Source organism: Mytilus californianus, unplaced genomic scaffold, assembly GCF_021869535.1.
Source record: "Mytilus californianus isolate M0D057914Y unplaced genomic scaffold, xbMytCali1.0.p SCAF_11, whole genome shotgun sequence".
NCBI classification, from domain to species: Eukaryota; Metazoa; Mollusca; class Bivalvia; order Mytilida; family Mytilidae; genus Mytilus; species Mytilus californianus.
The window spans coordinates 39,226,978-39,239,624 of NW_026262593.1; the positions used below are offsets into that span (position 1 = coordinate 39,226,978).

A 12,647-nucleotide genomic window follows, 5' to 3' on the forward strand; every position below is an offset into this window, starting at 1 on the left:
AAAAACAAAGAAAAGTATTGTTTCTTAAATATATTATTGTTTTAAGTTTTTCATAAGTAATTATCCAATGGACTTATAAGTTAGAAAATTGCACCATTTTTACGAATTTCTTAATATTTAAGGCCATACCAAATCAGTATTTCGTTAGTCGGATTCCACACATGTTGTAAAAGGTCGACATGAATTGAAAGTTAAATCTGTTGCAGGGTTTTCTTTGAATAAATGGTTGAGTGATAACAGTTTTAATGACCAAAACACATTGAAAGACTTTGTGGTGATGCGATTGATGGAAGAATTGGGAGTAAGGACATACTTAAAAGATCCACAGTGTGATAGACATGCAGAGCCTTACATTGATATTGACAGTAATGGGTGGAATATTAGTCATGGTATGTCAAAAATATATGTATACCCAATGAAAATATCACATGAACAGTTAAACTGCTTTGAATCAAGAATACTTATTTTCAAGAAAATTTCTTTGAATCTAAATGAATTAAAATTTTAATAAGAAAAAGGTGCAAAATAGTGCTATAGTTTACTGAAATCAGCAAAAACAATTTGTAGATTTGTATAACCGTAAATTTGTGCAGTTATGGATATATTTGTCTTCAGTGTCTGAATTTTTTTTTTTTTTTAGCTGAGTTGTGACACAGTATGATGTCTGGAAGTCAATATTTTAGTTTTTGGGGAAGATCTTTTAAGCTATAAAAATATGTCTTTACCAAACTTGGCTAGGTAGTGCCCCATGGAGTTGGGAAGAATCCTGTTGATTTGAAGGTCTAAAGGTCAATGTCCAGTTGAAATATTTTGAAGCACATGTACAACTTTTTCCAAAGTGGGTTTGATATGAAACACTCAAATTGATTGTTGGAATAGGTCAAAAATCAAGGTTACAGCAGCTATTGATAGACTGAAATTTGGGCAAATTTTTTTTTCCTAACTACTTGTCCAAATTTTCCAACTTTTACCTTAGTGTGATAATGCCCCATGGGATGACGAAGTTTTGATTTTGAAGTCACTAGGTCACAGCTCAAGGTCACACATAGATGCCAACCATTAGAATTTTTCTGAAATTTGTGCCAAATTTACCATAAATCGTATGCTTGTTACTGATCTCCTACTACACTAGTCTTGAACGGCAGTTTTCCTGACAAACTTTTGAATTGAATCCAGGGACCCAAACTTAATTTTACTATAATTTTAATTAGATTCTATTAGCCTGTAGACCTGATTTTTACAGGCTCGACAACAATTTTACCAGCCTTGGCTAGTGGGCCTGTAGTTAAGCGTGAAGACTGTCAGAACAGTTACTATTTAAGATATTTTTGTGATCATTTTGATGCTTCTAGGAATAAGCGCTTGATTGATGCAGGTTACTAAATGCTTATAGGTTGCTTGGAACTATCTACAGTAGAAAATAATCTATCCAATTATTGTTCCATCAGGAATAGTTAATAAATGCTGCATTTTTATGCCCCACCTAGGGGCATTATGTTTTTCGGCTGTGCGTCTGTTCGTCCGTCCCTCCGTCTGTCCCGCTTCAGGTTAAAGTTTTTGGTCAAGGTAGTTTTTAAAGGCAGTGCTTTAATGCCTTTATGCATACCTGTTAACTGACCCAGATCCTGCGGGTGTGACCTGAGATTTTCACAATTCTGAGGGGTCACCCGGAACACCCGCCGGGTGACCAAATAACCCGGGAATTCGGAAAATAACCCGTTTTCACCGGATTCCTAAGCCTTCAGACTGATAAGATATAAACTGATTTCTTTAAAATACCGGCAAATTCGTAATTCTTCCTGGACAAGAAGTTCAACTAGCTGTGTAAACTCAGCTCAAATGACCCATTTCAGTGCATGGCTTCACTTGACAGCTTTGGTGTCAAACACACTGTTAATTAACACCAATTACCTTAGCTTAAGGTCGTAATTAATTTGTGTATTTCAAAGAAACAATTAGAGTTACTTCCCCTTTTTTGTCAATTCACAATATACTCCTTAAACTTATGTTTTTTATTGTGAAAAGATTAAGTCTAAAATGAATTGAATGCAAAAACATATCAGAATAATACTTTTTTTTATTGTTCTACCTTAGAACAATTAGAAAAAAAAAAATTTGGAAATTACTTCTTTCATCTATACCTCCTTTAATTGTTTAACTTTATTTTATTATACTCTAATATCAACCTCTAATATGTTTTACTGTTTAAAAGCTGCACAAATGTATGCACATAAAACACAATTTGACAGGAATAAAGGCATTGTAACACGAATCTATCAATGGCCTCCAAGTGCAATGAAATAATAAAATGTTCAATTTTAAATTACTTAACCATGTGGACATATTTTGGAAACTTTGATATAAATTATAAGAAAAATGTCCCCTAAATACTGAAATTCAGCTTGAAAAAGTTCGTACACGTTATGACCTGAGATTTCATTCTTCTATGCAGGTCATCACTTAAAAACATTTAAAATGAACAAAATAAAAAGATTCACTTCACACAATTAGAAGAAGCTTTAATATTATATTGTATCATACACGACTCTAGTGTCTAAATGACGGTGGTAACTCAAAACACTGCAATGGTTCAAACTGCGTCAAGTCTAAATATGTAAACATATCCACGTGATTTTATGTAGAAAGTAACGTATGCAATACATCTACCATTTTCTCCTTCTTTTTATTCGTCGTCTTACTAGACAATGTTCATCTTACACATCAACACAGGTTGTATGTACGTATCTTTTCTCGCGAAATGATATTCTCTTGCTCATAAAATTTATTAATGTGTAATTATTATGAAGGCAGCAATTCTATACTGTAGACTGTAGTGTAGTACAATTATAGTGTTACTAGAAAAGAGAAGATATATTATTACACAAGGCTCAATTAGTATTTTTTTATCCATCAAGACATGTAATTTGACCTAAATTGATACACACACACTCGTGAATGCAAATTATCCGAAATACATGCCAAGATCCAGTGTTTCTTAGTCCTATATGTTCTCCCATTTATTTGTATTGTGGTCCTGTCATGTGATGTTGTCGTTTTGGTATTGTGTTTGACGTTGCCATAAAAGTGGGAGGTTTGGCATGCCACAAAACCAGGTTCAACCCACCATTTGTTTCTTAAAATGTCCTGTACCAAGTCAGGAAAATGGCCATTGTTATATTATAGTTCGTTTCTGTGTGTGTTACATTTTAATGTTTTGTTTTTGTTGTGTCGTTGTTCTCCTCTTATATTTGATGCGTTTCCCTCAGTTTTAGTTTGTAACCCGGATTTGTTTTCATCTCTATCAATTTATGAGTTTCGAACAGCGGTATACTACTGTTGCCTTTATATAGCAACAACAATACCAATAAAGGACTAGTGACATTGCTAACTTCCTAATGAGAGTAAATTAAGTACAAGCGTACTATTGAAGTATTGATTAGTAGCAAGTGCTAACTTCCTGTCTTTCTAAAGTATACACACAACATATGATAGGACCAGGTATCCTCATAGGTGACAATACACCTTATCGCTATTTGGAAATCTGTCCCGCTTGGACTTTTGATGTCATACAACAATCACTTTTCCATTGTGGTGTCAAAATTTTACGGGAACTTTAGTAATGTCCAGTAATGGCAGACAATTAGCGATAAGGTGTATTGAAAATAACTAACACTAGTTATTGATCTATCTTGGAAAAAGTTTCTTGGATTTATACTTGGAATTACTTTATACTTGGAAATAATTTTGCTTGGAGTAATAGTTCTAGAAAAAGTATTGTCATGGAAAGAGTTGACATGTTGCAACGTACATTATGCTACACAATACAGTAGCTAAGCAATCATTATGAGCAGGGGCGTTTCTAGGATATTTGAAAAAGGGGGCGTAGAATCAAATCTTACGCCAAGCGGATCGAGGCGAAAATTTTTTTTTCGACCTTTTTTTGCTTAAAAACATAAAATAATGATAAATTGCCATATTCAATACAATATTAGCAGATTACGATAGTTTTTTTGTGTTTTTTTTTAAAAAGGGAGGGCGTACGCCCATTACGCCCTCACCTGGACCCGCCCCTGATGAACTACTTTTCCTAGGATGGAAGTCATTGACTATGCTTAAACATTCAATAATAAAGAATAGTCTATTTATATTAATAAGGAAAAGTTCTTCTATGTCTTAAAAGTGCGTACCATGGCGAGGTACAGAAAAATCATATATATACGGTGATAATAACCAAGGTTCAAATTTATTTTCTTAAGTATAGGAAGACAATGTGTACCCTATTGTTAGATTTACATTGCTTTTAAGATTAGAATAGATATCTTGAGATTGACTGTATGTTACCATAGTTTACAAAAAAAATTAATATAACATATCCATATAAAGTGTATTTTATAATAATGCCACAATATCTATTATCATCATCCATGTAAAATATATGCTTGGTATATCCAATATGTAACTCCACAGATACACACATATACTATGTGCGAGTTAATTATATCAAACAGTCATACAAATTGCTCATAAACATCAAAGTGCACTGAGATTTAATACCAACATTCTTGTAGGCATACTTTACCATGAGCTGTGTTGCATATACATGGCATATAAACATGTGTTCGCCATATTCTTAAAGCTGTGGAATCCAAGGATAGCAGTTACCATCATACATATATAAAATGATAGATAGACAAAGTCATCTGTGCACGATAAGTTCAACAGGATTATTCTACATAGTTCTATTGTACCGAATCAAAAGTTTATATAAAAGAAAGAAGTCAAAGGTTTCCCATCCTCATTTGCAAAGTTGAATAAAATACAGTTGATAACTGGTATTTATTACTAAAAAGAAAATGCCCAACTATATTAAACAGTATTTGACTATAAACATAGATAAACAAGGTACTAACTGGACATAATGCACTAGTTAATAAACAAGTGAGAACAATCACCTTCATATAATGCTCAGAATATGACATTCATAAAACTTGTTCAATATCATTAGAGAACTCTAAATCTTAAATACTGAAAGCCACCTCTGATAAGTACACTGTACTATGTAAGATAATGATATAACTGGACTAAAAATACACACAACCTGTAATTAACTGCCTTTACAGCGCTTTCACGCTTTGATTGATGAAGTTGAAGCCCAATCAACTTGAAACTTAGTACACATGTTGCCTATGATATGATCTTTCTAATTTTAATGCCAAATTAGAGTTTTGACCCCAATTTCACGGTCCACTGAACATAGAAAATGATAGTGCGAGTAGGGCATCCGTGTACTATGGACACATTCTTGTTTTTTTCTATTTCATGATGTCTGATGGAGCAAATGAAGCATGTACAGAAAGGAATAGAAAAATTGGACAAAGTTTAAGTCCCGATTATTGTATTGAGTTCCAATACCTACGAAACATGCTGTTATTTTTCAGAATTTCAGTATAGTAAGCTTAAAATTCCCCCTTTTTAACACACAAATATGAAAATTAAACAAATTGCTTAGATTTTGTTAATTTACAGGATGTGATGGAACAAGTATTAATTTACCAACATTACAGTCGGGTCTTTCTTGCCATATTACAAACAGTTGTACAGCTATAGATTGCTGCATGGATATACAGAAACTTAGACTTGCCTTGAATTTTTATGTAAATTTGGATGCTTGCAATAACAAATTTACAATTGGTGTAGAAAACCTAAACAGAACAATTTCAGTTTTGAATTTGGAGTTTGGAACCATGCAGACATTTTCCTTTCTTGGACTTTTAAAAATTGAGTGAGTAATTTATTTTATGTTTAAGATTTCAAAATTGCCATATTCTTAAATTAATTCAGTTTTTAACTTCTTATGTAGAATCTGTTAATATTTGAATATCTTTTTGCCTTCAGTCTGTTACTCCTGTTTTAAAATGGATTTGATTAAAATGTTTTGCAGGATAAACAAGTAAGCAGCATGTCATGTTCATTTTCTGACAGTAAATCTTATAAGAACATCTTGTTTTCAAAACTGTTCATGTTAGTAGGAGCTTATTGTGATCATTTCCATAACAGCTTTGTGGTCTGTGATGGGAGCATGCTTAATTCAAGTGCAACAGGTGCTCTGTACAATTGAATCCATGGCTTGATCAAACTAGATTTTAAAATTGATGTGTGCTACTATTGCAAAAGTTATGGCCTGTAAAATAATGATAGGGAATGAAAGTCAGCTTGGAGTTAGATTTATTTGTCTATGCGACATGTCTTCCAAGATTATATCCTGGACATTAAGCTTATATCCAATCATTTCCATTATTGGATTTTAAAAATAAACCACTTTTGTTGTTATAGCTACCAGATCTATGAATTCCTAAGTGAAAGAACTTTTGTTGCAAACATCAACATGAGCTTGTGTTTTGAATCAAGTGGTTGCTTTCTTCATGAAGTATTGTTCAAGGATACAAAGCTACCAAAACCTTTATGTGACTATGGTAATGGATTTCTTCTAAAAGGTGATTATTGTTATTAAAAAGTCTTAAAAAATAACCCACAGAAATATCTTGACAACATTTTTATATTTGATATTCAGACAGCTGTAAATTATAATGGATCAGGACCCATATTGATTAAACTACTGGAGGATAAGGGGATATTATCATATTTTTTAGTGTGGGGTTAACATTTCTAGTAGTATTTTTTATGCTTAAAGGAACAAGGACAAATGTGAAAACTGCTGAAGTATGAATTATAATGCATTCTTAGTATAATTGAAATACACTTCTTCAAACATTAAAACATTGTTTAAATGATTTTTTAAAGATTTTTCCCTTACAAACTGGCTAGAAAAGCAGGACATAACAATTGGGAAAGAATTACCACAGTTTGCAGTAGATCTTTTATATCATCAATTAGGAATATCAGGGTATCTACAAGATCCAGCATGTTCTCAGTTAATGTATAACAGCAACAGTCTAGGATGGAATACTTCAGGTTTGTATACTGAGTGCCAATTGTAAAGTAACACATTATATCCTTTTTCTTTCTAAATGAATGAACATACAAAATAATTTTGGCTAAACATTCCTTAAACAGTGTTCTTGCATCATCTTTTGGTCAGTCCAAATTTTTTTTAACTGTTCTGTACAAACTAGACATAACAATCTCTAATGAAAAACATCCTCATCCTTATCCATTTTTTCTTGAAATTGCTTTCTTCAATTGAAATTTAATCTGAAACTATTAAGAAAATTCTTATTTAATGAAATAAGAATTACCCGGGTTAACCAACTTAATTCTTTTGTCTTTACCTTAAACTTGCATCTGTACCTCGCTGAGCAATTTTGTTTTGATCAGCAATCTTTTTTATAAAGTCTCCTCATAAAATTTAAATTGCATTAATCTGTCCCCAAAAAATGTTTGACAGAATGATAAGTTGATGGACTTCAGCAAATTTTAGTGCATTGTCAGTTATAATAGTGAACCTTCAGAATAATCTCACAATTTCAAAACGACATTAACTGACCATAACAGAAAGCAGTTATAATATGAATAAAAGGAAATAGGGGGTATACCTCAACTAGACAAAATTCGTCTAGAAGACAACATATAGTCCTCTATGATAGACAAGTGTCTATACAATATGTATGGCTCTAATTTAGTCATGTTAATTTGCACATACTTGTACAATTCTTTGTCCCCAGGGCAACCTGGTCCAGGGGACATAGAAATACCAGGCATCAGTCTGGTCTTGTAAGCTTTCTCACATATACAATTCTTGGTAGGCTATCAAAGGTTTATAACATTAATGTCTTGGAGGAGTTTGAAATCAATGTGGATCAACTTTTTTTATGGGAATTATGTCCCTTTGAAATGTAATTTGCATTGAACATTGCAATGTAAGCACTGTTACACCTACATTTCTTTATTTTATGAAATTGATATCAAAAGTTTATATCAGCAAGGTCTGTGAAGGGTTAAAGAATGTGTGTTGATCACATTTTTACAGGAGTTGTGCCCCTTGGAAATAGAAATTATATGAAAAATAACATTGTTTGCAATCTCATGCCATTCCTTGTAGGATATTTAAGAAAATCTTTAAAAAGAGACCCCCAAAAAAATTAACTTTGGAATCATTGCCCTTAGAAAGATAAAATATGTGCAAAGGCGAGGGACATTGAAATACTGTTCTTTTATTACTATATAAGTATTGCAATAAATATATTATCCCATAAACAGAAATTGTGCAATTTTGCTTATAATGAGGATGTCTTTATTGGCCAAAATTCTACTTAGTTTCCACCTTAAGACAAAGGTATCAAGATATAATTGCTCTATTTCAGCTTGTTCAGCAGATGTGACAGTAGCAGCGTTACCAGTGTATGCACGTTGTCGTTTACCAAGTTACTGTACAGGCATACAATGTTGTGTTTATGTACCTCTTCTTCAAAGAACATTTGAAACACATGTATTATTGGATGCATGTGCCTACAAACTGAGTATTGGAATAGAGAAACTTGTCATCAATGAATCTTTGTTTGACTACACTTTCAATACATGGAAAACTGTATCACTTGGAAACATGGTTAGACTTGAGTAAGTATTCTTTTAGATTTGAAAATATGAGAAATCAATTTTATTTGATTACAAATTATATCGAGTTTGGAAAGACGGAAATGGGATGGATATACATGAGAGAAAAATTTCAAGGAAAACTAGAAATTAAAGGGAAACTTCACAAAAAAATAAAAAAATGATATTATTTCCATTATGTATAAAAAAGCACAAATTCATAAATATTAACGTTTTATTCCCCTAGATAAGAGATCAGCATCGATTTTAAATTGAGATTATCAATTCTCTACATGTCGCCATCTTGACGGCTTGCCGATTAAAAAACCATGTGATATCTATAAACCACAAAGTACCAAAACAAGCAGGGACTAACGTTGTCGTAATTCAGTGTCGAAATCACTTGTCAGACGTACAGTTGTTTTAACATGACAAGGTAATGACAAAAGCAATCCCAGTTTCCCTATAAAAAAAAAAGAATTATACCAAACATGTTGTACTACCTATCGGCAAACTTTTTAAACTAACTTGAAACGGAACAATCTTTAAAAAAAGGTTTAAGAGTTGGAAAAGTCGGCCGATTGGACATCTTTTTTTCTTCCTAAATAACTATGGTCTGTCGATTTTAAACTGTATTTTTTACTAAGGTTATGAAACAAGTAAATATATAGGGGAATTACTTTAGAGCAATTACTTAAAGGCTTTTATGGATTCTCTCAAATATTAAAGTCATAATTAACTAGCGGTGTTCCGTGTAAAATTGTTTTCAAAAATCTAATTTGTTCATAAGGCTTTTATGCAATACATTTATTCAAGTCTGTCCTTCTCTAATTTGATCATCAGCGTGGCTAAGGAAATTATTGCCAGAGGTATTGTTAGGTGACATGTCCAGGTATTCAAGCGATTTCCTATCGGGCTAAAAAACTCTTTATTGCACAATTACATAATGCAGGTTCATACATTGCTTCACTGCTGAGCGTATCAGTGTACACGGCCGGTAACTTGAAACTTTCCATTTAAAAACTATCAGATGTAATATACATCATGTGTACATTTTTTGTCTTGAGTCCGACAGTGATATACTAGTCATTGCTAAACTCATACGTGTATACAATTTCACTACCACTTGTTTATGAATGACATTTCTGGTGTAAAGAAAGATATTTATGAAAATCTAAATAATTCCAGCTAAAGATTTGAGGAAATAAAATCTATTTAGATACTTCCTAGGGTAAAATTTGGAAACATGTAAGTATATACTCATTGTCGATAATTATTTCATAAAAATGTATGCACTTGTAAATCATTGGTTTATACAGATAGAAAGTTACGGAACTATAGATAGTCACAATTTAAAATATATATTGAAAATAAGAGAGAAAAGAATCATATAAATTGCATACATTTAGCATATTTCTGTACATAATAGGAACGGGTATACGAATTTTCTCAAATGTTGTAGGGGAAAAATAAACACATTTGGTATATAAATGTAAAAAATACACACATCTGGTAGAAAATAAAGTCTCACCAACTATATCATTTCATATATAATTGTCATTCTTGGGAAATTTAAAAAAGGAATTTAAAAAAGCAACTCACTTAAATCGAAAGTTACAGATGAAAAACGTAAATTTACAAATAAAAATTAGTTCCTGGATGTAATTTAAAAACTAAATTTTATGTGAGTAAAAAAAATGTATAGTCAGAATTTAAACCATTTAACTCACCTAGGACACCTTTTAAAAGATGACTGGTGATGCTTTACAATCGTGATAATTTCTGTGACATGGTACATTCTATTTAGGTAGTGATTTACCTTGACATTTTCGGGTATTACAGCGGAACTTCATGTATATTACCTGTATATGCCAAGGTACCGTCCAGTGATGTCTCACGTATATACAGGTTTATATTTAATTTATATTGGCGTTCAATACCTATTTATAATAATAAGGTTTTATGACATTCACAATTCTGCATGTTCTGTATACCAAATTCATAATTTATTTTCAGACCGAATGAGGATATGTAATTTTTGAAGGAAACAAAATTTAAAAATACTGCTTGTCGACTAAGTACTGTAGCCAATATTAAGGAGTATTCTATGAATTTACAAAAAGAATTTTGTCCCTGGATGTAATTAAACAATTTTTTTTTTTAGTTTATTGATTTAAGTTGAGGGAAAAAAAATCTAGTCAGAATTTAACTCATTCCCCCACCCAGGACCCTCTTAAATCAATAATGGTCATGCTTCACAATCGTAAGAATTTCTTTGACATGGTACATTCTGTATAGGTAGTGATTTACCTTGACATTTCCGGGTATTACAGAGCTACATGTATATTATCTGTATATGGTAAGGTGCCGTCCCATCAGATCCACGTTTTTAATGGCGTTCAATACTTTTTTATACGACCGCAAAAAATTTGCGTTTGAAGAATGCTATCATGTCGTCGTCGTCCGAAGACACATTTGGTTTCCGGACGATAACTTTAGTTTAAGTGAATAGATCTTTATGAAATTTTACCAGAAGGTTCAATACCACAAAAGTAAGATTGGGATTGATTTTGGGGGTTATGGTACCAACAGTTTAGGAATTAGGGGCCAAAAACATGCATTTTTGTAGTTTCTGGACAATAACTTGTGTGTAAGTGTATGGGTCTCTTTGAAATTGTACCACAAGGTTCCATAACACAAAGGGAAGGCTGGGATTGAGTTTCGGGGTAATTGCCCCAAACGTTCAGGAAAAAGGGGCTAAAAACAAACATTTTTCTAGTTTCCAGACAATAACTTGTGTTTAAGTGTATGCATGTCTCTGAAATTGTACTACAAGGTTCCATACTACAAAGGGAAGGCTTGGATTGAGTTTGGGGGTAATTGCCCCAAACATTTAGAAATTAGAGCCAAAAAATGGGCCAAAAACAAGCATTTTTCTAGTTTCCAGGCAATAACTTATGTTAAAGTTTATGGAACTCTCTGAAATTGTAAAAATGGGGGGGGGGGATTTTTTTTTTCATAATTTTTTGTTTTTTTTATCCCAAAAATTTTACATTTTTACATTGATTATTTCTGATTTATATATAAAAGCAACAAATACTGATATGGCAGAAGATACACACCAAACAGGGTGTGTAAATTATTATATATAACAGATTAACTATTAGTATTGTGCAACAGCACAGTATTGCGCAATAGCAAGAAATCTTCAATTGAAAATAAATACAAATCTTTTAACCAATTTCAATGGGATTAATTTAAATTATTTCATATCGGTTAAGAATTAGCTTCTCTTATTGGATAACAAGGGGCCACATGACATTCTTTATTCTTTAGTAAAAAATTCCATTGGTCTTTAACAGAAAAAAAAAACGGACCAGAAAACCGGTTGTTAACGGATTTTTACATGATAATAACCAGTGGGGCGTGGTTTCTCTGTTTAGAGTGATGTCCCTTTCATAAAACGCAATCGCGATTCATGGAACATGGCTGAACTGAAAGGCAGGTCTGCTACAGACAACTCAAATGATTGTTTTGCAGTACTTTCCGATGCTGATAGAGACAAACTACTGAGCAGCAAGAATTATAAAATTATAGAAAACTTTATTTTGTATTCATATACTGAAAAATTGCACAAAAATGAATGGCAGTGACTTATAGTTATCACTATGACTGGTCTTCACTCTTTCCTATAGAAATCCTACAATAACTCGAGTTTGCTTTGAACAATTTGAATTTATGAGAATTTTAAAAACTTGGTTTCTCAATGAAATAAACATATTAGTTTTTGAAGAAATGGTCATTATCATGATACATGGACTGCCCGTATGACAGTGGTATTGACTGCGACAGCGATAATGACCTCGCTTACGGCTCAGTCATTATCGCTGTCTTAGTCAATACCACTGTCCTGTGGGCAGTCCATATATCACGATAATGACCAGTTCTTCAATAACTATTATATAAGTCTTTAATTTATGGGGGTTCTAACCTTGTATTACTATTTTGGATATTGGGCCCCATTTTTGAATTGGTCTACATTGAGGTCCAAAGGGTCCAAAATTAAACATCAAAAACTGAATTATTGCGGCTCTATG

General features: G+C 32.4%; 1 protein-coding gene across 1 annotated transcript; it reads left to right on the forward strand.

Moving 5' to 3' along the window:
• Positions 1 to 206: 206 nt before the first annotated feature.
• Positions 207 to 8,578, forward strand: LOC127720903 (uncharacterized). The gene is made up of 5 exons (XM_052227643.1): positions 207 to 389; positions 5,527 to 5,782; positions 6,334 to 6,494; positions 6,802 to 6,972; positions 8,322 to 8,578. Exons 1-5 carry the CDS (start codon positions 278 to 280, stop codon positions 8,576 to 8,578), a joined length of 957 nt encoding a protein of 318 aa, XP_052083603.1. The 5' UTR covers positions 207 to 277.
• Positions 8,579 to 12,647: the final 4,069 nt, after the last annotated feature.

Excerpts from the sequence above, each read along its gene's own strand:
- LOC127720903 (XM_052227643.1), top strand. The coding sequence starts at position 278 with ATGCGATTGATGGAAGAATTGGGAGTAAGGACATACTTAAAAGATCCA. Across the intron at positions 390-5,526 it reads TGGGTGGAATATTAGTCATG|GATGTGATGGAACAAGTATT; the intron begins GTATGTCAAAAA and ends GTTAATTTACAG. Across the intron at positions 6,973-8,321 it reads TCTAGGATGGAATACTTCAG|CTTGTTCAGCAGATGTGACA; the intron begins GTTTGTATACTG and ends GCTCTATTTCAG.